This window comes from Paroedura picta, chromosome 7 (genome assembly GCF_049243985.1).
Source record: "Paroedura picta isolate Pp20150507F chromosome 7, Ppicta_v3.0, whole genome shotgun sequence".
Lineage (NCBI taxonomy): Eukaryota > Metazoa > Chordata > Lepidosauria > Squamata > Gekkonidae > Paroedura > Paroedura picta.
In genome coordinates, this window is record NC_135375.1 from 84,172,610 (window position 1) to 84,196,405 (window position 23,796).

The window sequence follows — 23,796 nt, forward strand, 5'->3', positions numbered from 1 at the left end:
TTCAGCGCAGGGCTCACAGAAGGCCCACTGTGTTGCAGACGTGGCAGGCCTGCTCTGAGCTCTGCGCTGATGCCAGGAGCTTGGGGGGGGGAGGGTGCCCGACGCTGGCTCCAGCATGGGGCTCGGAGCAGACCCGCCGTGTCACAGACACAGCGGGCCTGCTCCGAGCCCTGCACTGAAGCCAGGAGCTTGGGGGGGGGGCTGGGCGGCCCAGCCTTCACCGCGGCACTCGGAGCCCAGCTGAATCCCCTTGCTGGCAGAATCGCGCCTGGGTCCCTGCCCTGCCAGCCCGGCTCCACTCCGCCAACATGTCCCCGCAACGCCGCTTCCTGCACACCTCCTCGTGCTGCCCCAAACTCGCCAGCTTGCCAGGGGAGGCGAGCCTGTGGCCCTGCCCTGTGGCACCAGCTCCGCTCCCTGAAAACGCGCCCCTGCGCCGCTGCCTTCAGGACTCCAGCTCAACCCGCAGGGGGATCCCAAGGTAGGCAAGGCCGCCACCCCTCACTCCCTGCCGTGCTGTCCCAGCTCCGATACCCATGCCAACACACCGCCCCCACGTGCCCCGCCACCTTCCAGCCCCGTCCAACGCCCATTGCATTCCTCCCTGCAATGGGCCATCTAGTATATATATATTTCAATAATATCATTCTATAGTTATTAAAATTTCCTAATTAAAGGATACAGCACTTTTGTTAGTCCTCACCTTGTTTGGGGTCCAAACCCTCCGATTTGCTGTCTTCCTTCAAAGAAGAAGTAGAATCTATGCTATTGTCTTGCCTGTGAACAATGAAAAACCAATTTAGGTTAGCATAACTTATATAAAAGAAAGCAATTCAAACATTTCACTACCCTCATTGCCTTCAAATCTGAAATGTCTAAGGAAGTTTAATATAATAATGCATCTTTGTTGTCATTCTCCCTCCCCCCACCCCTATCCCAAATGCTTGCCAGGATCAAATGAGCCAATTTTGGTCACGTATGTAATATGTTTTTTAAAACTCTTTTTCTTTGAGCAGCAGATCTCCACATCATGAAGTAAACTGTTTTTAAGAATCTTCAGAGTTTCAGAAGTGATTTGCCATGGGGCAGAGGAAGAGAAACTGTGATTTTAGAGATACAAGCCCAAAGCCTATTCAGCAGAGCCAGAGTTCTTTCCAACTTAAATAAACTACGATTTAGGGCTTCCGATTATTAAGGGCCCTAAATCATATATTTTTGTATACTAATAGGGGGGAGTGATTGTAGAAGACCTGTTAAACTTGACACTCTTCAAGATCTCACCATGTCTTAACCCAGCCCTGCTGCTCAGGAAATGTAAGAAGCTGTTCAGTTCTTTAATGAACACCAAAGGTTGTATTAAATCAAAAACCTGTGCAAGATCCTAACAGATGCAGGTTTCCCTTCTATTCTCCTTCCCCTAGAACCTCTTTTCATCCCTGAAAAGATGGCAATGCCTGATATTTGCAGGACTCCCATGGACAAAAGGTCACATGGGCTGAGAAGCTGCTGTGAGGAAAGGGAATCAGGCAAAATCATTCCTCTTCCACAAGCAGAGTGCGGTAAGCAGGCGGAGGCATGATCTCATCCAATTCACCTTGACCACGGCAGCCTCCAACCCATATTGCTTTCTGTTCCTGTGGGACTTGTAACACCAAACATCATTTGGGGGGGGGGAGGAGGATAAGGACTCCTGAGGGAAGGGCAATGTAACAAGAAAAGGTGTGCACTGCATTGGTGGCTGGTTGGATAAAACCCTGCACTTTGCTTTACATAAACAGGTTGAGAAATTAAAACGAATCACTTTCACGGCTCTGCACCCTGCAATGAACTGTCACCATTTGCGGCATCTTACGTACAAGGCAGAATACACAGCAACATAGTAAGGAACTACAATTTGGCAAGGACATCTCATGGATTCAGACAATAATACTGAAACTTTCCATGAATTTTCATTCTCCTCAGGTTTAATAGGGCAGTCTGGCCCCAGGAGCCAAAGACAGACAAATTAACATGATTACATCTCTGACTGGGGGAGAAGCTCCAGCCTAGTTTTAGGACACAGTTATAGCAGATGCCAATTTTTCTAAATCAGAAACAATCCACTTTAATCACCCTGAGAAAATTAACAATAACAGAAGCAGAGCATTACACAACAGAAGAGAGACAAACACCTCTGCAAGACCTAAATTAACATGATTATCAGAGCACCACAGCCACACCAAATTTCCTCTGCCATGTGGCAAGCTCTTGTTTTATCCCAGATGGGACCTTTACTATTGGCCAACAGCAGAAAATGTGCCAATAATGGCTGATTCTAATTTTTCCTTTAGGGCAGTTGTGTAGTCTCAATTAGAACACCATAAAACAGCAAAAATGTTCTCAGTTCAAAGTGGTTTACAAAGTGTTTCTCCAATTTATCCTCAACCTCCCTGGCTAAGAGTGAATGACTACTTCCCTGTCACCCCAAGAGCTTCCCTGGAAGATCAGGGATTCAAACCTAGTTCTCTACAATCCTATCTGACACTTTCCCTACTAAACCACACTAGCTCTAAATTGCAGTTCATTTTCTATAAGCCTCAGTTATGCAACTTGCACAATAAATGTCTCTAAGGATAACATTTACAAAAGCAGTATAAAAATGGAAACAAATTGAATTAGAGAGTTTAGAAACTGGAAAGTGCTTAAGAATCATCCAGTCCAATCCCCTCCACTAATGAAGGATGACCTAAAGTACCCCTGACAAATAAGTGTCCAGTCTAAGTTTAAACACGCCCAAGGAAGGAGAAATCAAACACCCCTGGGCAACCGGTTCCACCACTGAACTGCCCTTATTGTTAAAAAAGTTATCCCTAGTATCCCATGGATGTCTCCCCACCCATAATTTAAACTGATTATTATGAGTCCTGTCTTCTGCTACCAATTGAAATTGGTCAGACCCTCTGCTAAATGACAGGTTTTCAAATATTTAAAGAATAGTCATACTCTCCTTAACCTCTTCTGCTCCAATCTAAACATTCCCAACTCCTGCAGCCTTTCATCATGAGGTTTAGTTTCCACACCCCTAATCATCCTTGTTGTTCTCCTCTGCACCCACTCAAAAGTTGGTGTCCTTCCTATAAAAAAAAGGCCTCCAGTACTGGACAAAATGCACAATATGAGGACGGACTAGTGAGGCATACCCATCTCATGTCCCAAGCATTAATATCTATATGAGCTCCGGTATAAGAATGGGGAAGAGCTGCAGCTTTAAAGATTTCTGTGTTTCAATGCTGCTTTGGGGGAGCGAGCTCAAAAATTGCTGAAATGGCTAAAAATGTATCTGCTATCTCGCAAGAATTATCAAATGACTTTATACAAAGCAAGAAAGCAAATGAAAGATTATATGATACACTTGAGAAGACAGGATACAGCTCTCCATAGGATGTTGAAATCATGAAAGGCGAGTCCAATTGTTCAGTTTAATGAGCATTTTGACCATAAAATTATTTTATATTCATCTAACCAATTTCATACCTCAACTATTTTGTCTAAAATTTGCCAAGTACATAAGATGTTAATATGCATGCAATCAAAGCACCCAACCTACAGGCAGGAGTTAAATGGTACCATTAAAAGGCTAGTGTCATCCCAACATGTCACCCAGACTGTTAAATTTCACAGATCCACTTCTACTTATTAATTCCCAGTTGTAATTATTTAGGCCCAGTGGCTTAAGTGTTGACAGCAAAGCTGTAGTATCTATCAATAAAATTAACTTTTAGATAGATCTGAAGTTAAAGTCTCCTTTTCTCCTTTGGCCCAAAGTGTGCTTCTTTGGTTAAACAGATATAAAACTGCCAAATATTAGGGGAGGGTTTTTTCTCCTCTCTCATACGGCTTCCGTACAGATGGTTATGGAGTTGACATTCCAACATTTTATACTGGAGCACAAATGCATCACCATTTATTTATCTATAGTCTAATTGTAAAGTGGGTGGCTTGTCTCAATCAGCAAATTTAGACCATCCATAGACAAGGGAAGGATTTCTATACTCAGCTGACTCTTGAAGTGGGGGAGGGGAAGCACATTCACCAAATAAAGGTTTTGTTCAGTCAGGTGATCCCCTATGCATGCAAAAAAATATTGGTTCATAATTTTTTTAAAGGCTCCTAAAATTGCCCAGTGTAGAACAAGCACACTCATTTTACTAAATCAGTCAGTTGAAGAAAGGAAGTATATATAGGCAGATGACGAAATTGGCTAGAAATTGGACTTCTCAAACCCCAGAGGGGTTACAATATTCTACAGCAGGAGATTTGGGTCCGGATTTTTGTAGGTCCCTGACTTGCATATAATTATCACTAATGTAAAAATGTTTATGCAGTCAATCTGTGTACAAGCAAAGTTCTGTGCATTCTTTGATCACTACCATGAAGCGGAAATAGGCATTGAATGCAACAGTCTGATACACACACACACACACACACACACACACTGTTGCATATATACTGTTGCATATATTCAGTCTCAGCTGTATTAAAGACAGCATAAGTATACTGAAAATATAACCCCATTTATACCCCTAATTCCTACCCAAGTACAGCATAAAAACGTCAACTTCTGAATTAGTTGATAATGTTAATATCAAACATGCCATTTGGGCAAACAATCAGGGGGCTGATCTGGCATAATTAATGCCTGCAAAAGAATAAGATGCCAAATATGTTAAATACCAGGATAATAAAGCTCCCACTGTCCTGAGTCTTCCTGCCAATTTCATTCAACAATCAGAATTACTAATTTGGCACCATTCTCACAGCAACCTTCTTATTTCTAATGATGATGCACTTGGTTTTAAATTCAGGGCATAAGAAATATTTATATTCAATTTATATTACATTTTAGACAACTGAATAGCCTAGCACAAAACTAGCCACAGAAATCCTGTGGTATCTGATGTATAACAACCAGTCCTGTAGAAAGGTATGTCCACTAATATAGATAATCTGCTGTCCAAAATACTTTGCCAGTGAGCAGATCTTGTGCTTTCATAAAGAGAATATGGAACTTGGTACCAGGAATACAATACATGTGCATTTTCTGCCATCTTGTGGTCAAACAGTAACATTCGTTCTTAACTTTTCTAATTTAAAATTTAACCCAAATAACTAGATATCTATTATCTAATAGATAATGTATGGAATTCTTTTCAATCTCTCTCTTTTATCATGAATCACAAGTGAATTCATATTAAGAGAATCATGGTTATATCATATTTTGAACGGCAATTGCCAGCAGAGGTGTTAATCCAAAAATCATTTCAGGTGCTGGATCCTCCTTACAACCCTTGGTATACCAAAATAATTTACATTCTGGTAATGATAGGTATACTTCTTTTTCTGATGTTCCTTAAATAGACCTAACTACAAAGTCATATTTTCTTATTTGCCACTTAGGCTAATAATACACACAAAGCTGAATTTCCTAACTTGCCACTTGGGCTAATAATCTCCACTAACAACACAGATTTCTCCCATGGACTAGAGCACCAGGACACCGGACGCTGTGGGCACTACATAATATGTAAAAAGGCCTCCAAGCTAGCTAATTATTAAGCAACAGGATAAAATTGAGGACCTTCTCTACAGGTGGATTAGATCTTTGCCTTCTCATGAATGCAATTAAGTCATATCCACAGAGCATAGAGCAGGCTTTCTCAACCAGGGTTTCATGAAGCCATGGAGTTTCTTGATGGCAATGGAAGGGTTTCCCAAATGGGTGGGAGTTAATTAATTTAAATATATTTTGTTAAGCATTAATCTGGTGGTACGACCATATATAGTCATGTCAACCCACCCATACCTCCAAAAATGGTCAATGATGGGGCTGGAGGGGGTGGGAAGAGGAGGGACCCAGGCTGGGCGTGTACACAACTATGATTTCCAACCATATTCTGCATGATCATGCCACTTCTGGGGTTTCTCAAGTGTAAAAAAATTGAGAAAGGCTAGCATAGTGGATCACATACTTTAAGCACCATTGTGCCAGCAAAATTAATAAAACAGGTAAGGAAATAATATGTGAATCTCTGGGGAAATCAATCAATTTGTTTGCTCTCTGGGTAAAAAAAAATGCTTGTGTTGACTTTTTAATCAAAATACAAAGTTCAAAGGAAACTGTAAAAAAGATTTCATGTTTCTCAACAGTAGGACCACTTCTTTGATAAGCCAAGAAGGAAATTGAGATTAAAGTTTGCACTATAGGCCATCCACAAAGGAGATGCACTCCACCAAATCTTGTTATCCACAGATGTTACATATTTAAATTATATTTATTTTAAAATTTTGTATCCTGCATATGCTCCAAATTTCTCAAGACTGGGTATATGCACATCAGGGCAAATAAGGTACATCAAACACAAGCAACCAACTCTGATGTTTGTAAATGGGGAAACAGAAATCTGCCTGATACACAGTAATACACAGGCAATGTACAAAAAAAATAATATTAAAATATAATAATATTTATCAAAGATCTCTGTTAGATTTTAATGATATTTTTGTATATTCATGTCAAAGCTCATTTACAACTGTTGGGCAAATTTTTCACTAAGCGTTTGTCAAGTTTTGCAAATGTTTTACCAACATTTCACAAGGGTCAAACCAGGTTTTGTCAGTTAAACGTACCAAGTAGGCATGTGCACCCCCAAATAAATTCGGACTGTTTCGTTTCGGAAGAACCCAATTTGGACAGTTAACGGGCCATCTGAATCAGCTGATTCGGATTCGACCATTAAAGTCAATGGTGCCATTGACTTTAATGGAATTTTCAGGTTTCCACCTTTCCTGTGGCCTGGGGGGGGAGATTTGAGTTAGAGACTCCAAACTTTTAGGGTAGCTTCAGGAGCCTTTTCTCTTACCCCTTCACATGTTTCAAAAAGATTGGACCATGGGGTCCAATTCTAGGGGCTCCCAAAGAGGGTGCCCCCATCCTACCTCCATTATATTCAAAGATGAGAAAAAATAGACTATTCTGATATTGAATTCTCATCATATGACATAAAGGGCTATTCCTGGAGACCCACTGAAATCTTAACACAGTCCACACAGAGCTCACTTGTGTTCCCCTGGAAAGGAGAGGATTCCTGACAAGGGGGAGGAATCTCACAGCACCACTAGGAGTCAAGGAATGCCAACCTCCAGAGGGGACATGGAGGCCCACCAAACACCACAAGAGAGAGAGAGAGAGAGAGAGAGAGAGAGAGAGAGAAGGGGATGCCTGCTACTGGCAAGTTTGGGAGGGCAGTGGCAGGCAGAGCAAATCCATCATGATGTCTGGCACGCAAAAAGGCAATCAATTCACCCCAGGCAAGCCTCAGAAAGCAAGGGGTGGTAGTGCCACGTGGGTATCTTCCTCTTAATCAGCAGAATCAGCACATGTACAAACCCAGTGGAAGAGCTCTGGGTGGCCTAAGTGCTGAATCCATGTTTCCATCAAAGGTTCTCTCTTCCAGCCTCCCCACCACCAAAAAAGAACAGCTAAGAGAAAGACTAGCTGGTTTTTATACCCCACTTTTCACTACCCAAGGAAGTCTCAAAATGGCTTATAATTGCATTTTCTTCCTCTCCCCATAACAGGCACTCTGAGAGGCTGGTGGGGCTGAGAGAGCTCTGACAGAACCGCTCTGTGAGTACAGCTCTAACAGGAGTTAGACAAAGTCACCCAGCTAGCCACATATCAAACACTGGTGAGGAATCAAACACGGTGCTCAACGAAACAGAAAACATCAGCCGCCATGAAGATAGAACCCAAAGCGGTTGCTCCATCCAGCCTTCATTGTATCCAGTAGAGTGAGAGTAGACTAGAGAGTCCAAATGTCTAGGATACAATGGAGCATGATAGGGACCCCTACTTTGGGTGCCCCTAGAATTAGACCCCTTAGTCCAACCTTCTTGAAAGTTGGGGGGGATGTTTGGAGAAGAGGATCATAGAATCAAAGAGTTAGAAGGGACCTCCTGGGTCATCTAATACAACCCACCACACAATGCAGGACACTCACAATCGCTGTAACCTGCCATCACCTTGAACCTTCACAGAATCAGCCTCTCCATCAGATGGCTATCCAGAGGTTCTGTTTAAAAATTTCCAAAGATGGAGAACCCACCGCCTCCCAAGGAAGCCTGTTCCACTGAGAAGCTGCTCTGTCAGGAACTTCTTCTGGATGTTTAGACAAAATTTCTTTTGAACTAATTTCATCCCATTGGTTCTGGTTTGTCCCTCTGGGGCAAGAGAGAACTCTGCTCCATCCTGTATATGGCAGTCTTTTAAATACTTGAAGATGATTATCAGATCCCTCTCAGTCGTCTCCTCTCAAGGCTAAACAGACCAAACTCCCCTAACCTTTCCTCATACGTCTTGGTCTCCAAACCCCTCACCATCTTTGTTGCCCTCCTCTGGACATGCTCCACTTTGTCTACATCCCTCTTCAACTGTGGTGCCCAAAACTCCAAGTAAGGCCAAACCAGAGCACAATAAAGTGATACCATCACCTCCCGTGATCTGGACACAACACTCTGTTTGAGACAGCCCAAAATACCATTTTTCTTTTAAGCCACCGAGTCACACCATTGACTCATGTTCAATCTATGGTCCACTAAGACTCCTAGATCCTTTTTGCACATACTACTGCCATAACAAGTATCCCCCATCCTATACTGGTGTATTTGGTTTTTCCTATCTAAATGCAAAACTTTACATTTCCCCCATTTAATTTCATTTTAAGAGCCTCATGGCACAGAATGTTAAGGCAGCAGTCATGCAGTCTGAAAGCTCTGCCCATGAGGCTGGGTGTTCGATCCCAGCAGCCAGCTCAAGGTTGACTCAGCCTTCCATCCTTCTGAGGTCGGTAAAATTAGTACCCAGCTTGCTGGGGGGTAAATGGTAATGACTGGGGAAGGCACTGGCAAACCACCCCATATTGAGTCTGCCATGAAAACGCTGGAGGGTGTCACCCCAAGGGTCAGACATGACCCAGTGCTTGCACCTGGGATACCTTTACCTTTAATTTCATTTTATTCAGTTTAGCCCAGTTCTTGAGCCTATCAAGATCATCCTGATTCTGTCTTCTGTTGTGTTTGCTTCCCCTCCCAGTTTAGTATCGTCTGCAAATTTAATAGGTAATCCCTCATCCCTTTCAGGATCAGCTACCCTGAAGGTTTGGAGTCTCTAACTCAAACTACCCCCCCCCCCCACAAGGCTCAGAAAAGTCAGAAATGGGACAATTCCTATGTATTTTAATGGTGCCATTGACTTACTGGCCAAATTGCTTCGGAGACCTCTGAATCACAATTTGGACGATTTGGACAGCTGTGATTCCGCCATACAAATCTATGGTATTTTCTGCATCAGACCATATTCAGACGATCTGTGTCCAAAGCAGCCATGATTTGGACATTTTTTGGCCGAAGCGGTCCAAAGTGCACATGCCTAGTACCAAGGTTTACAGGGGGTTGGCAAAGTTTCTTGGAATTTCCGGACCAGCAATCTGACCACTTCCAGTGCAAAACAAAATCTTCTTATGGTTAATATTAAGCTCTTTATTACAAATACTTACTGACTAATTGATTCAATAGCGGTCTTCTCTTCACTAACATGGACTTCTTCATCACTGTCAGAATCAGCCCCATGCTCACCTTGAAAGAAAACATTGCAGTGAGTTGCAACATCTTGGGAGCATTTCCCCTGTTTTGCTACTACTGTATCTAAAGTAAAAGACTGTTATGGATAGCGAGTGAAAGCACACAGTATGACTGCTTGGGAGGAGAAAAATGTTTGGAACTGGAAAGTCATCAGTGAAGGAGACATCAGCCTGAGTTTTCAGTTGGCCGACATGAAGAAACTTTAGCAAGTTCCAAAGGTATGTTGCTTCTTTGCAGGTAGTATATGCTACTTTATAGACTAGTGTGTGCTTGCTTTCCCATGCTCAACTAATATTTTCATAGGTTATCAGACATTACACACATCCAGTTACATATGTTTACAAAACAGATATTCTTGTAATAGGCTGTTGTTGGAAGATTTTATTGCCTGGAGCAGTGGGAAGAGAGAAACAATGCAACATAGCTAAATAGGCTCTAGCAAATTGTTCCTGTAATGCTCAACCTAGCAGTTTTAGAGTATCTACATGTTAAATTGTTATACTAGTTCTGTACAGAAATTCTAAACAGGTCTGTGCAAAGTCCTATTTTACTTAATTAGGCTACTCCTCTTCAAGTTGATTGCAAAGTTTCCCACTTTCTTTAACCTCCGGCTACCCCACCACTCAATTGTGCTCTATGCCTGAAATTCCCTCCCAAAACACTGAAGTTGTACCTTCTCTCTAATCTCTCCTTCTTCAGAGCTCTACTTAAAACCCACCATTTCCAATAAGCTTTGGGCCCTTAGTCCTCCTGTCCAATTGAATGAAGCCAATTAATAGCCTGGCCTCTTTTTTTCCTCTACTTCCTCTAGTTTCCCCCTTACTGTCAAAATTTAGTATGTAAACTTGTATTTTTTCTTTTGCTCTTATCACTATAAACCATACATTGATTGTGCTATTTACATAAAGAAATGGACGATGGAGATCACAGCCTTAGTGTGTTGACAAAATGTGCTTTTCTTAAGCTAAACATTGGCAGGGAACAGATAGATATTACTACCCCAGTATGGCACAAATAAATCTAATATATTATGGAGCCAAAAACTGACCAATGCTAGTGACTAATGATAAAGGCAAATGGTTTGGGTTCAAGCTTGAACAGAAGGAAGACATCTGTGGGAACAGATCTTCTGAAACTTCCTACTACCCTAGCAGGTGGCTGCATCCCATCTCCTGGAAAACAACTACTAGAGTTGGAAACTTTCAATTACAATATGAGAGGCTGAAACAGACTTTCTCAAGCAGGGTTTCATGAAACCCTGGGATTTCTTGACATCCGAAAAAGGATTTCTTGAAGGAGTGGGAGTTAATTTTATATATATTCAATGTGTTAAACATTTATCAGATTATATGACCAAATATGGTCATGTTGCCCTACCCCCCTCCCCAAATGTTCAATGATGGGCTTGGAGGGGGTAGGAAGGGGAGGAGCCCCAGGTAGGCATGTACACAGCTATGCTTCCCAACCATATTCTACATGATTTCTGGTGTTTCTCGAAGCCTGAAGAATGTTTCAGGGGGTTCTCAATGGTTATAAAAAGTTGAGAAAGGTTGAGTTAAAGCTAGGACAGGTATCAGGCAAAATGGCCCCTCTCATGCCAACAAAGAAAACTTTATGCAAGAAAAACTGATTTCATCTTTTTTTGCTATTCTTAGACCAGTATCATGCCATAGTTTCAGATTAAAATACCAATTTAAATGTATCACTGAATTAAATAATAATACATACCTTCAAGAATTTTCAATAATTTCTTCTCAGACATGAGTTCCAGCTGTTCCAGACAAAGCCTTTTGATTTCTTCTATGGAACAATTCTAGATGAAGTGAACAAAAAAAAAAAAAAAGATTTTACACAACATTTTAGAAAAGAGTTTGGACAAGTCAAGCAATGTTGCCAAAAGGTAAGAAGCTTAAAACCTGAAGTATTTATAATTGCAATAAAGAATAGATTCAGGTGTGTAGCCATGTTGATTTGAAGCAGCAGAACAACATTTGATTCCAGTGGTACTTTTAAGACCAGCAAAGTTTTATTCAAGATATAAACTTTTGTGAATAAACAAATTTCTTCAGATTTTTGTTGATCTTAAAAGTGCTACTGGGCTCAAACTTTGTTCTACAATCAACGTTTTTTTAAAAAATTAGGTAACTGAAATATATGCAAGCTCCTCTTACACAGGGTCTCTGATCTGTTAAAGCATGTGGGCACTTTTGAAATTTTGACAAAGGATGGTGGGCCCAAACACAAAATGGCTGTCACAGGATGTAGATCCTAACACAAAATGTCAGTGACTAAAGTGAAGTTATGCATAACTTTCACAGTAACACCTCACCATTTCAGGAAGAAGCCTTGTTTAATGGGATACATTTTTAAAGGAGCATATTGTTTATGACAAAATATTTTAATATACAAAGCTTATCATTATCACACAGAGAAAACCCTTGTGCTGTGGTAGCACCTGCTGCCAAAACAACATTTTAAAAAAGCTGCACAGCCAATCACAAATCCTGTCCACTTTCTAAAATACTTGGCAAGCACCAGGAAAGGTATTGGGAGGCACAATGGCATGCTGGGGACCCTGTTTTAAATGTTAATAGCATTTCTATCTGAATCCTGACAATCCAATACAGACTATTCAAACTTCTGTTTTTATTAATTACACTCAAGAAAACAGACTATAACTTTATGGATAAGATCAGTCCTCCTGCTGTGGAATGTCTAGCACCTAAAGTTTTAATACCATCTTGTCTTTGCAATGAAATGATTTTGAAGTCACTTTGATCATACGAAGAGTGCTTGTGAACCTTGATGCTAACTTGTATGAATTAAGCAATTGTTCATTTCTGAAAGCTTCAGGCAAAATGGGTACAGATGTAACACTGCAGCCAAATTCCCAATTAAACTTTGGTTAAATAACAATGTGCTCAAACCCTAATTGTAGCTTCCCTCTCCTTTCCATTGTGAAGTGCAGTGAAACCATGGTGGTTTAAGACTAGTTCCACTGTCTGAGAGGTATGAAAACAAGCATGCTGATTAACCAGAAATTTGCTGTCCCCCACTGACTGGGATCCCTAAACCAGGGTAGGTGAGGATCTCGCTTAGCAGAAGGAGTGAGGAGAATGGAATAGGGAGGAAACAGGAATGCATGCACACACAAGCTGAGTCCATGAACATTTTTGTTTCACTATGGTTAATCTGATGTCTGAATGCAAGCACCGATTCCCTGCAGATTGCAATCCACAGAAATCCTTCCCTCTTCTTGAATAAAATCCACCCTTAACAACAATCAAGCCAAATGACACTAGTTATGATTACACCTAGTCAGGATTTCCCTTACTCCAATATCTGAAATCAATTCAAAATTACTATTTCAGACTCTAGTATATTAAAACCTCTGTTGTCAGAAAAGAAGGAACAAGAAACTCTACAATGATTCCGGTGTTTTCAGCTGCACAGATGTAGGCATGCTCATGAAAATGTATGGAGGCTAGGAGACCCATCTGCAAAGTTACTTTGTGGCATCTACAGCGGAGGTGGAGCTCTGGATGCTTTAGGATGCTTTGGACTGATCCTGCGTTGAGTAGGGGGTTGGACTAGATGGCCTGTATGGCCCCTTCCAACTCTATGATTCTGTGATTCTGAGACTCTATGAAGACTCTGTAGCTTTGGGAAGAGATGCAATAAAGACAGAGCAGTTAAAGGAGAGAGGCTATCCCCACTCCAGGTTAAAACATTTATTAACTCCAGGCTGATATTTTATATTATAATCCGAATAATAGTGTCTTTCTTTGAAAAATGTAATACTCTGACAGAGTACAAAAAGTGTACTATATTGTTTGTTTATTTTAAATTTCCTGCTAGTCCCCCACTGTCAAGAGTTGCTATATTTCCTAACAAGTAGATCGGAAATCTCTTGGGAATACTGCTCTTTTTTAATTATAAATGACTTATTTATAAACTGCCAGGTTGCCACACTCATCTCTGATGGCGTTGGTATAACGTCCAATTAAAGAAAAATTTCAGCTTTCCCTGTGGAAATGCTATAATTATATACTACATTATTCCATATGCCATCGTAATTAATGTTATTTACATTTCTAGCCTGCTCAGCGCCAAGGACTGTGCAAGAGGATTTCTTTTAAAAACATACACAGATAAAGAGTGTCTTTGTAGCAGTCTGATCTTGCTGAACTACTGATGAACCAGATCATAAATCCATAGGATGGGACACATTATACTGGGCTCCCTAGTGTTAATTGATAGGTTAATCAGTGAAAACCTTAGCTGATTAACCAGCATGAAAACATTTTAACTGTTGGGGTTTGGCAAACCTATAGGTCACAGTAAATGAAAAATATGAAAGTTTTCTTCTTTTCTACACAGAGTAACAGCTTTGGTGTAGTCTAGCATTTCCCAAATTTCTGATAGCTGAGGCACTGTTTCTGTGGAGTTAAACCTGAAGCCATGCATATATCCAGAAATGTTTCCTTTTAGAGTGAGGCACAGGAAAGTGTTTCTGCTTGAACAGGAGGGCTGGCCTCCCCACCCTGTTTAGACCTTTGAGCCACTGTTTCGGTTAGAACAAGGCAAGCCCAGAATAGCATTTTCATGCAGATGGCAGCTTCAGCAAGTAGGTTCTTAGACCCACAGGAGCTTTTAATTATTGCTTGTGGCAAGCAATTCTCTCGTCCCATGTTTGGGAATTACTGGTTTATTCAATGGAAAGCTATTTCCCCCCTCTTGTGAATATCAGTATATAGCAATTCTGCTGATATGCAAATTTAGAACCATTTAAGAGGAAGACTATTAGCCAGCTAATAATGCTCTAATCAGCTGACAGTTCTCATATTGAACATTGTGGCATCAAAAGTCATTATAGTGAAAAAGGCATAAAAGATGATACAGAAAAAGGTACAGGAGTGGCAATGTAGGTTGACCATTGAGTATGGCTGGAATGACCCAGATGTCTCATCACCTGAGGACACAGAAACATGATGCTGATGCTAGAGTATTTCAAATATCCAATGAGGCCTGTGCATGGCTGGCTCCAAGAAAACTCATGCAGACATCTCAATACTTGATCTTTTGTAACTGAATCTAAACATATACTCATATGTATAACCATCACAAAATACTCAAATTAATGATTCCAACATGTAACAAAAAGTTCCCAATTTTCCATAGAGGATCAATAGCTTTTGGAGTTTTCTTTGCCTTCTCTAAACCTAACCAAATAAATCAATTTGGTCACAACATATCCCTAAACTATTAAACCAACCGACAGAGTACCTGGAAGAAGCTTCGGTTCTAGACCCATCCCAGTCAGGTTTCCGGCCTGGCCATGGGGTAGAGACAGCGCTAGTCGCCCTGACAGACGACCTCCGTCACCAATTGGACCGAGGTGGGTCGGCACTGCTGATATTACTGGACCTCTCAGCAGCATTCGACACAGTCGATCATGAGCTTCTAAGCTCACCGCCTCATCAATACCGGAATACAAGGGACAGCCCTTCAATGGCTGATCTCCTTCCTCCGGGATCGTGGACGGAGGATTGCAATAGGAGAGAAAACATCAGACCACCAGCAACTTACTTGTGGAGTCCCACAAGTAACGGTCCTCTCTCCTATCCTATTCAACATCTTCATGCATCCTCTCACACAACTGGTACGGAAGTTTGGGCTGGCTTGACATAAATAGGCAGATGACAACCAGCTCTTCCTCCTGATGGATGGCCGCCCTGACTCTCCCCCAGAAGCATTAGCCAGCTGCCTGGAAGCAGTGATGAGATGGCTCAAGCAGAATCATCTGAAGCTCAATCCTTCAAAGACGGAGGTCCTGTGGCTGGGTAGGAAGGGCCCATGTGAAGAAGCGCGTCTGCCCACCCTGGATGGTGTGCAGCTCTCTACGGCTCACTCCGCCAGGAATCTAGGCGTGATTCTGGACACTTCCCTCACAATGGAAGCCCAGATCACAAAGGTAGCGCAGCTGGCTTTCTACCATCTCCGCCAAGCCAAGCTACTAGCGCCCTACCTGGCCCCGGAATACCTAGCCACAGTGATCCATGCGACGGTCACCTCTAGACTGGACTTTTGTAACTCGCTCTACGCAGGCCTGCCCTTAGCCTTGACCCGGAAACTACAGCTGGTTCAAAATGCAGTGGCCAGGATCCTCACAGCAACACCGTGGAGGTCTCACATCCAGCCCATACTCCACCAACTGCAATGGTTGCCAGTTGAATTCCGGATCAGACTAAAGGTTCTGGAAATTACCTTCAAGGCCATACACGGTCAGGGCCCAGTGTACCTGAGGGATCGCCTCCCTGCCTATGCCCCCCAAAGAGCTCTGCACCGCCACCAACCAGCTAAGGATCGCCTGGTCTCGACCAGGGCCAGAGCATTCTCTGTTCTGGCCCCCACCTGGTGGAACGAGCTCCCGGAGGAGATCAGGGCCCTGACGGAGCTTAAACAGTTCCGCAGGGCCTGCAAAAAGGAGCTCTTCCGCCATGCATTTGGTTGAGACCAGATGTGATCAACAGCAATTGAAGGGGCCCTTCTTCCCCCTGCTCCCCCTCAGAATTCCACCAATCCTCTGGATCTATTTGTATTGTTGCACTGTTGAATTGTTTATATTGTTTACACTGTTATATTGTTATTTGGTTACAACTATTAGTATTATTATTGTAAGGTATTCACTTGTTTATAGACTGTTTTATGTATTGTTCTTTGTTCCTATGTAAACCGCCCTGAGCCTTCGGGGAGGGCGGTATATAAATATTATTGTTAATAATAATAATAATAATAATAATAATAATAATAATAATAATAATAATAATAATACCACTTTCTGCCAAAGCAATAATTTTATATCGCTTGCTTTTTACTAGCACTGATGAATTAAGTAGGCCAAAAGAATATATAATTTCACTTGTTTTGCATCCTTTATGTAATCCAGCGAAAAGACAACAGCTGCACTCCTCTATGAAGTTAGGCTGTTTAAATTTCTCTAACATAATGAGATTGAAGCAACCTTTCTTCATACAGAATTGCAGCCAATAGGAGATGTGTAGTCTTTTATATATGAAATACTTCTTCAATTCCAACTCAAATATAGTAACTATAGGAAGCATGAAAAGTTCTTTATGGCATCTTTCTGATTCCTAATCCCCAAAATAAACAAGCTGTAATGACAGGCTTTATTAAATTTCTTGTCATTTCCCTTAACTTTCATTATAAAAACACTAAGCTAAGCTAAAAATGCAAATGGTTTGCCTGTAATTTGACAATATAAGTTTAATTTCATAGGAATACCGATTTGGAAGGGGGAGGTTCATTTCATGATGGTGTTCTAGTAGCCTTCATTAATTTACATTATTAGCCAACATAGTGACTATTTTTTAAAAGCAAAATTGCAGGTTATAAGCATTCGCAGACTAATAAATACCTGTAAAACATCAGGCAGCATTTTCTGCAATTTCTTCTCCCCTATGATACAAAAGCACTGCTGGAGCATTTCCTTCTTGTCTGTAATGTAGAAACTAACTGGCTTCAGTTGTACACTGAGGTCTAATCCACCTTCTTCTATGTCACTGGGCTCTTCTCCTGCCTCCTCCTTTTCTGAAATTTGTACAGTAGATTTTGTTTCCTAAAATATAAAGAGAGGAAAATATTTCTGTCATCAGCTGGAAGGATATGACTTTTACTGTCTATCTTAGCAATTAAGCTCGCAGAGTGGTAAGGCAGCCATCTGAAAGCTTTGCCCATAAGGCTGGGAGTTCAATCCCAGCAGCCGGCTCAAGGTTGACTCAGCCTTCCGAGGTCGGTAAAATGAGTACCCAGCTTGCTGGGGGGTAAACGGTCATGACTGGGGAAGGCACTGGCAAACCACCCCGTATTGAGTCTGCCATGAAAACGCTAGAGGGTGTCACCCCAAGGGTCAGACATGACTCGGTGCTTGCACAGGGGATACCTTTACCTTTTTAAAGAAATGAGGGAGCAACCTTAAGTAGGTCTACATAGAAGCAAGTCTCATGTTATTAAATGGATCTTACAGAAAAAGTGTCCTCAGAATTGCAGCATGGGTCAATTAAACTACTTGTCTGCAGAAGGTAACAATTTGCTGTGTGATCTAAAATCATAGAGCTTCATAAACTGAACTGAAACAATAATGTATGTTGGTATTCTAACATGATTCTTAACTCTGAATTCCACATGTCTGATTTGAAAGATCAGAAGGTCAACAATGATATTTACAAAGGAAAAGTGCAGAGAGAGTGGATATATTTAAACCGCCCGTGGCGCCGCGGGCGCCATGGACTAAATAAATGGTTAAGGGGTCTTGAGGTGGGATTTGTCCGTGATGAGGAAGGGTCCGGATTGGACCCTTCCTCACGACAGACAATCGGAGGGACCAATCGGCAGGCGCGAAGCGCCTGCCGATTGGTCCCTCCGATTCCCAGCCCCAGCAACTGCGAGCCGCGCACAGCGCAGCTCGCAGTTGCTCCCGGCCTGACGCCGAAAGAACACCGCCGAAGCCAGCCACCGCCCATCAGACCGCCGCCGCTGGAACACTGACGCCGAAGAAAGACACCCACCCACAGTAAGTGCCTAGCGCCCGCTGCATTTAGCTGCAGCGGGCTTGATTACTAGTAGAAAGATATAATTCTCTCTTCAAATACTAAAGGGTAGATGGATGAAACTGATTGTTCAGGGCAATAACAAAAGCAGTATAAAATCCACAACATTTATACAATGCTTTAAAGTTTTCCAAGCATTTCTCAAAGGCTAACAGATCAAGACATGCAATAAAACAAATGGCCAAAGGGTAAGTTGGTAGAACCTGATACCCTTATACTCACAGGACCATGTTGCGCCATACAGGGAACAGTTAAGATCCTTACAACAAGGTCTGGCATGTATTCCTTACTGTAAGGAGGTAAGGATGGTGGCTGTCCACACCAGAGTCAATGGGGAAGTTTTCAACTCTCCTGAGCATTTGGAATAGATTTTAAACAACCTGGTGGTCAAAAGGTTATACATTGTATTTCAGAGCTATCTATGAGTATTGCTGGTTGTTCTGCTGTGTTAACACTATAGCTTTAATTGTTCTATTCCATGTATGGCACACCCTGGATTCCAAAACTGAGAAAGCTAGATTGATTCAAGACAAATAAAAATAGATCAAATACATTGCTTACTTCTTCATAAACTTAGGGCAAAGCCTGTTGCACCCAGGATTACAACGGGCACTAGCATGTACACCTGCACTGTAGCAGACTCTAATCTCAAGAGTTGGGTTTGATTCCTGACTCCACCTCCATATGCAACAAGCTGGGTTTCCAATTTCCACTGGGAAGGTTTCCTGGAAACCTTCAGGAAGATGGAGAGAAACACAGGATAAAAGAGAGAGAAGGAAAGGGACAAAGAAAGAGGGGAGGAGGGGAGGCATAAGTTCTCCAGAAGAAAACAGCTGCTTTGGAGGGGCACTGGCCTTCCTACTCCTACCCCTACAACAGTGACTATATAGGTCACCACTGTCCCCAGTTTCCCATCCAACCCCACATCTTCCAAAGGCTAGCCAGGCAGGCTGTGTAGGGGTGGGCTGCCAACTTCTCACCCCCATATCTTCCAAGGGCCAGGCCAGAAAGGCTGTGGGGGAGAGCTGCCACTTCTTCCACCCCATTTCCCAAAGGCTGGGCCAGACAGGGAAGGCTGCAGCGGGGCTGTCTTCTTCCTGTCCCTTCCTCCACATCTACCAAAGGCCAGACTGGGTGGGCAAAGCCATTGATCACTGCCTCCTTCCCACATATCCCCATCTCCCAAAGGGCCGGGCAGGCCAGGCAGGGCTGCCTTCTTCCCATCCCTCCACATCTCCCAACGGCTGGGCCTGGCCAGGTAGGGAAGGCCATGGGGGATGGGCTGCCTCCTTCCTGCCTTCCTATATTTCCCAAAGGCTGGGCCAGGCTGGGTAGGGAAGACCATAGGGAGACTACCTCCTTTCCACACACCCCCGACATCTCCCAAAGGTCAGGCTGGACAGTTAAGGCTTTGGGGGCTGCCCCCACATCTCCCAAGAGCCAGGCTGGGTTGGGAAGGCTGCTGGAGGGGAGGGGAGGGACCCCATGAAGGTATAATACCATAGAATTCACTCCCCAAACCAGCCATTTTCTCCAGGGGAACAGGTTTCGATCATCTGGAGATCAAGTGTAAAAGTGGAAGATCTCCTGGTACCACCTGCAGGCTGACAACCATAATTCTAGCTCAACTATTTTATTTTTATTTTATTTTATTTATAATTAGATTAGATAGGCTAGATTTTTGTGCTGCCTCTCTTTGGCACTGCCAGTTCAAGGCGGTTTACAACATTTATAATTACAACATAAATAACACAGTAACACAGTTAAAAATAGCTATATGAGCCACCAACCCCCAAGCCTTCTGCCTCCTCATTCTCAAGCAGGGGATGGCTTATTTAGGGACAGCCCAGTCTGACTGTGTTATTGTCAGTCATTCACTGACATCAACCAAAGCCTGGCAAAAGAGTTCTATCGGCCTGTAAGAACTGGGGAAGTTCCTTTAGGGCCCACAGCTTTTATGGGAGCTTGTTCCACCAAGTAGGAGCCAGAATCAAATCAGCTCTGGCCCCAGTTGAGGCCAAGCATAATCTCTAGGACCAGGGATCACCAGCCAGTTCATATTGGGAGTACTCTTTGGGAGGTATAGTCAGGTGGTCTCTGAGATATGAAGGGCCAAGACCACAAATGGCCTTAAAGGTCAATACCAAGACCTTGAACCTGATCCAGAATTTTTGATTTGATTTACTGAGTTTATAAACCGCCCCTCTCAGGGCGGTGCAAAACACCAAATACTTCCTTGTATTCTGATTTTCTGCTATCAAGAAATGTTTTAATGTGGTGAATAATTAAAAACTTATTCCTGCATTTGTAATCTCTATTGCCTTCTGCAAGGGGTTGGACTAGATGACCCTGGTGGTGCCTTCCAATTCTATAGTTCTATACTCCTATCACAAACCAAGGACTGAGAACAAGGGATAGTAGGCTGAATAAGGAAACACTGAATTAGCGGCTGTGATGGAATCTGGATCGGGAATTCTCCAATTCACAGTATATTATTTTAATTTACTTCACTTATAGTCCAACTTTCCTGCTGATATTCAAGGTGGATCACAACTTTTAAAAAACACAATTCAGTCAAATAGCAGAAGGCATCAAATATTCACATAGCAAGCATAGGATTACAGAACTGGAAAACCAAAATTTGCCCAAAGAATGTCATACCATAATACAGAAAACAAAGGTGAAAGACAATGCTTGAAAAGCAAGACAACACTGCAATAGGCTACAGTCCCCCTTATTGTGGGTCATGGAAAAGGAAGCGTAGTATGTGTCTGGTATATCGACAGTTCTAGATGGTAACCTGGCAACTTAAGTGTCTCAGGTAGACTGGGAAAGTCCTTCATACAACGAAGTGCTGTTGCACAGGATATAAAGTTCTGCACTTGATAGACCTGAATGGGCTGATCCAACACTGCATATATGTAATAACCTTACAACAATTCACAAATCTGCCTTCACACAATTTATAACTCATTCCTGTTCATTCGGTTTCCTATTTCAAATTCTTGTCACGTTTCCCTTTTACAGAAAATATAAGGTTTAGGAAAACTGATATAAGGTTTACAAAAAAACGCTTTGCCTGAAATTTGATCTCCGGAAGAAACGTTCTATCCCCTGGGAGCTCAGGAGTCCTTTTGTTTGTTTGTTTCAATCCATTTGGGGATCAATACCCTTTGATCTGTCAAATTTGTAGGCGGAAAGCTTGAAAATGTCGTGGTGACAATTTCCATATATTCAGGGTTTCTTTAACCCCGCCCCAAATGGGCTTCTAGGAATCGACGGGATTAAATGACGCTGAAACACGGGTGGATAGACACGCCTTCTTCTAAAACACATTTTCCGAGTGGAACGGAGGACTATTTTTTTTATGAACGAGAAAGACAAAATAACTGCCATGGGACGAAAGGGTTAAGCCAAGCCCCACCGAAACACCGCCCCCCCCCCGTTTTTTCTGAGCATGCGTCTTACAATAACAACCGCCCCCCTCGCCGCTCCAACGGCTGCTGGCGCTCTACCTCCTGAAGGCCGTGCAGGGATTCTGTGCTCCGCCGTTTCCTCTCGCTGCCCCCGCCCTCCTCCGGGCAGCACAGGCGGGAGCGATGCCGCTTCTTCTCTTTAGCGAGTTTACGGCCTGTCATGGCGCCCTCCTCGGACACTGCTCTTAATAACTATACATATTTCTCTTTTAACTGCTCATAGTGCATCAACCACCACGGCCGCCCGTTGCCAACAAAGAGGCGCGACGCTTGACCACCATCCTTTGCGGCGCGAATTGATGACGCCACACCCAGCGCCTCGCCGGCAAGGCGGCAGCGTCTCGCGGCTTTTCCCGTCGCTCTCTGTCGGAGTGGGCGGCTGCCGCCTATGAGGAGGACCCCACTCTGAAGACGGGCGCGTGCCCACGAAAGCTTGTACCGGCCTGATTCTTGGTCGGGCCTTCGGGAAATGGCGGTTGACGCCTCACGGTGCGGTCACCGAGCTTGTTTACGCGGTCTACGGGCAATAAGTTTCTGGTGGAGATTCTTTCCCTTTTTAATCGGTTCAGGTTGGGTAGCCGTGTTGCTCTGAAGCAACAGAACAAAGTCTGAGAGCACCTTTACGACCGCCGACATTTGATTCAAGAAAGAAGCTTTCTCGTGCAAGCACACCCATATATCTGAAGGAGTGTGCTTGCACTCGAAAGTTTGTCTCTTGAATAAAACTTTGTTAGGCTTAGTGCCACTGAACTCAAATTTTATTATAACGTTTGCAGTTTCTTTTGTATTGGCAGCCTGGAGCCATTTTCAAAATTAGACATAAACGATATTTCTCTTGCACTTTGTGTAAACATAAAAGGCCACATCTTAGGGGCCAAACTGCAAGTACTCAAGTTGCTGGTTAGTCTTTGAATAGGAGCCCATCAAGTTGCTATGCAGAGGCAGGCTATGGCAAACCATCTCTGAATGGCTCTTGCCTCAAATCCCAGGTGGAGGGTCACAGGCAGCTGTGATTTGACAGTAACAGAAAATGACAGGTATTAGCCTGGATAGCATGCAAGGCTTGCCATGTGTTTCCTATAAGATTATAGAGGAGGCTAGAGTTCCTTAGCACATTTACACTACAAAGAGGTAACAGGTATCTTAGGTAGGAAGGCAGCCTCATCCAGGTAACTTGACAGATGGATTTTTTCTCCAGTTATATCTTCAGGGTTTGGGCTTTTCTTAATTTCACCACCCTGAGAAAGGAATAAAGTATAAAATGTGATCTCCCAGTCCTCTCTCAACTTTCAATAGCTCTTCCTTAAGTAATAATGTATTTTACAGAGATATCTTCAGAAATAAAAGAGCCCAGCACTACATTTTAAAGAATTATTCCAGTATAGGTTTATGTAAATCAGAGATTATTTCATGAGATGTGTGAAGTATACATCCATTAGGCAAATACAGTTACCCCGAAAGATGGCAGGGGGAGATGAAATAAAGTGTTGGAATAGATTGTTGTAAACTTCTGTAGCTATGCACTCACCCATCCAGAATTATCATTTGACATGCTTACTTTTAATTTTTTTTTATACTGGCTCCCACATTAGCAGTCATCTCTCTTGAACCAAGCATGAATATACGTTAACACTTGACAGTTCAGGTCAGTACTATGCATAATAGTAGAACAGACAGCTATTTGAAAATATTTATACTTACTACCCTTACACACTTTTTTCAAAGGAAGTATATACATTCCCTCTGGCCCTAACTTGGATGGCCCATGCTAGCCCAATTCCATCAGATTATGCTAAACAGGGTCAACCCTGGTTAGTATTTGGATGGGAGACCACCAAAGAAATCCAGGGCCACTATGCCAAGAAAGCAAAGAAAAAACACCTCTGAACATTTCTTGTTTTGAAAACCCAATGGGTTCATTATAAGTTGCCTGTGGCTTGACAGTGCTTTCCACCATTGCCATACTGAGAATAGATGCTGGAGTATATAAAAGGGTATTTCAGATAGACCTT

General features: G+C 42.6%; 1 protein-coding gene across 3 annotated transcripts in view; it reads right to left on the reverse strand.

The window, feature by feature from the left end:
* Positions 1 to 22,129, reverse strand: part of CAAP1 (caspase activity and apoptosis inhibitor 1) — a 36,284-nt gene extending 14,155 nt beyond the window's left edge. Inside the window, exons 1-5 of one of the 3 annotated variants that reach the window (XM_077345240.1) lie at positions 21,777 to 22,129; positions 17,117 to 17,317; positions 11,407 to 11,491; positions 9,594 to 9,672; positions 704 to 777 (exon numbers count right to left, since the gene is read on the reverse strand). In XM_077345240.1, the coding sequence (XP_077201355.1) occupies positions 704 to 777; positions 9,594 to 9,672; positions 11,407 to 11,491; positions 17,117 to 17,185 (307 nt within the window). In that variant the 5' untranslated portion in view covers positions 17,186 to 17,317; positions 21,777 to 22,129. Of the gene's footprint in view, positions 1 to 703; positions 778 to 9,593; positions 9,673 to 11,406; positions 11,492 to 17,116; positions 17,318 to 21,387; positions 21,658 to 21,776 lie in introns of those variants that run through there. The other 2 variants (XM_077345238.1, XM_077345239.1) reach the window with 2 other exon arrangements.
* Positions 22,130 to 23,796: the final 1,667 nt, after the last annotated feature.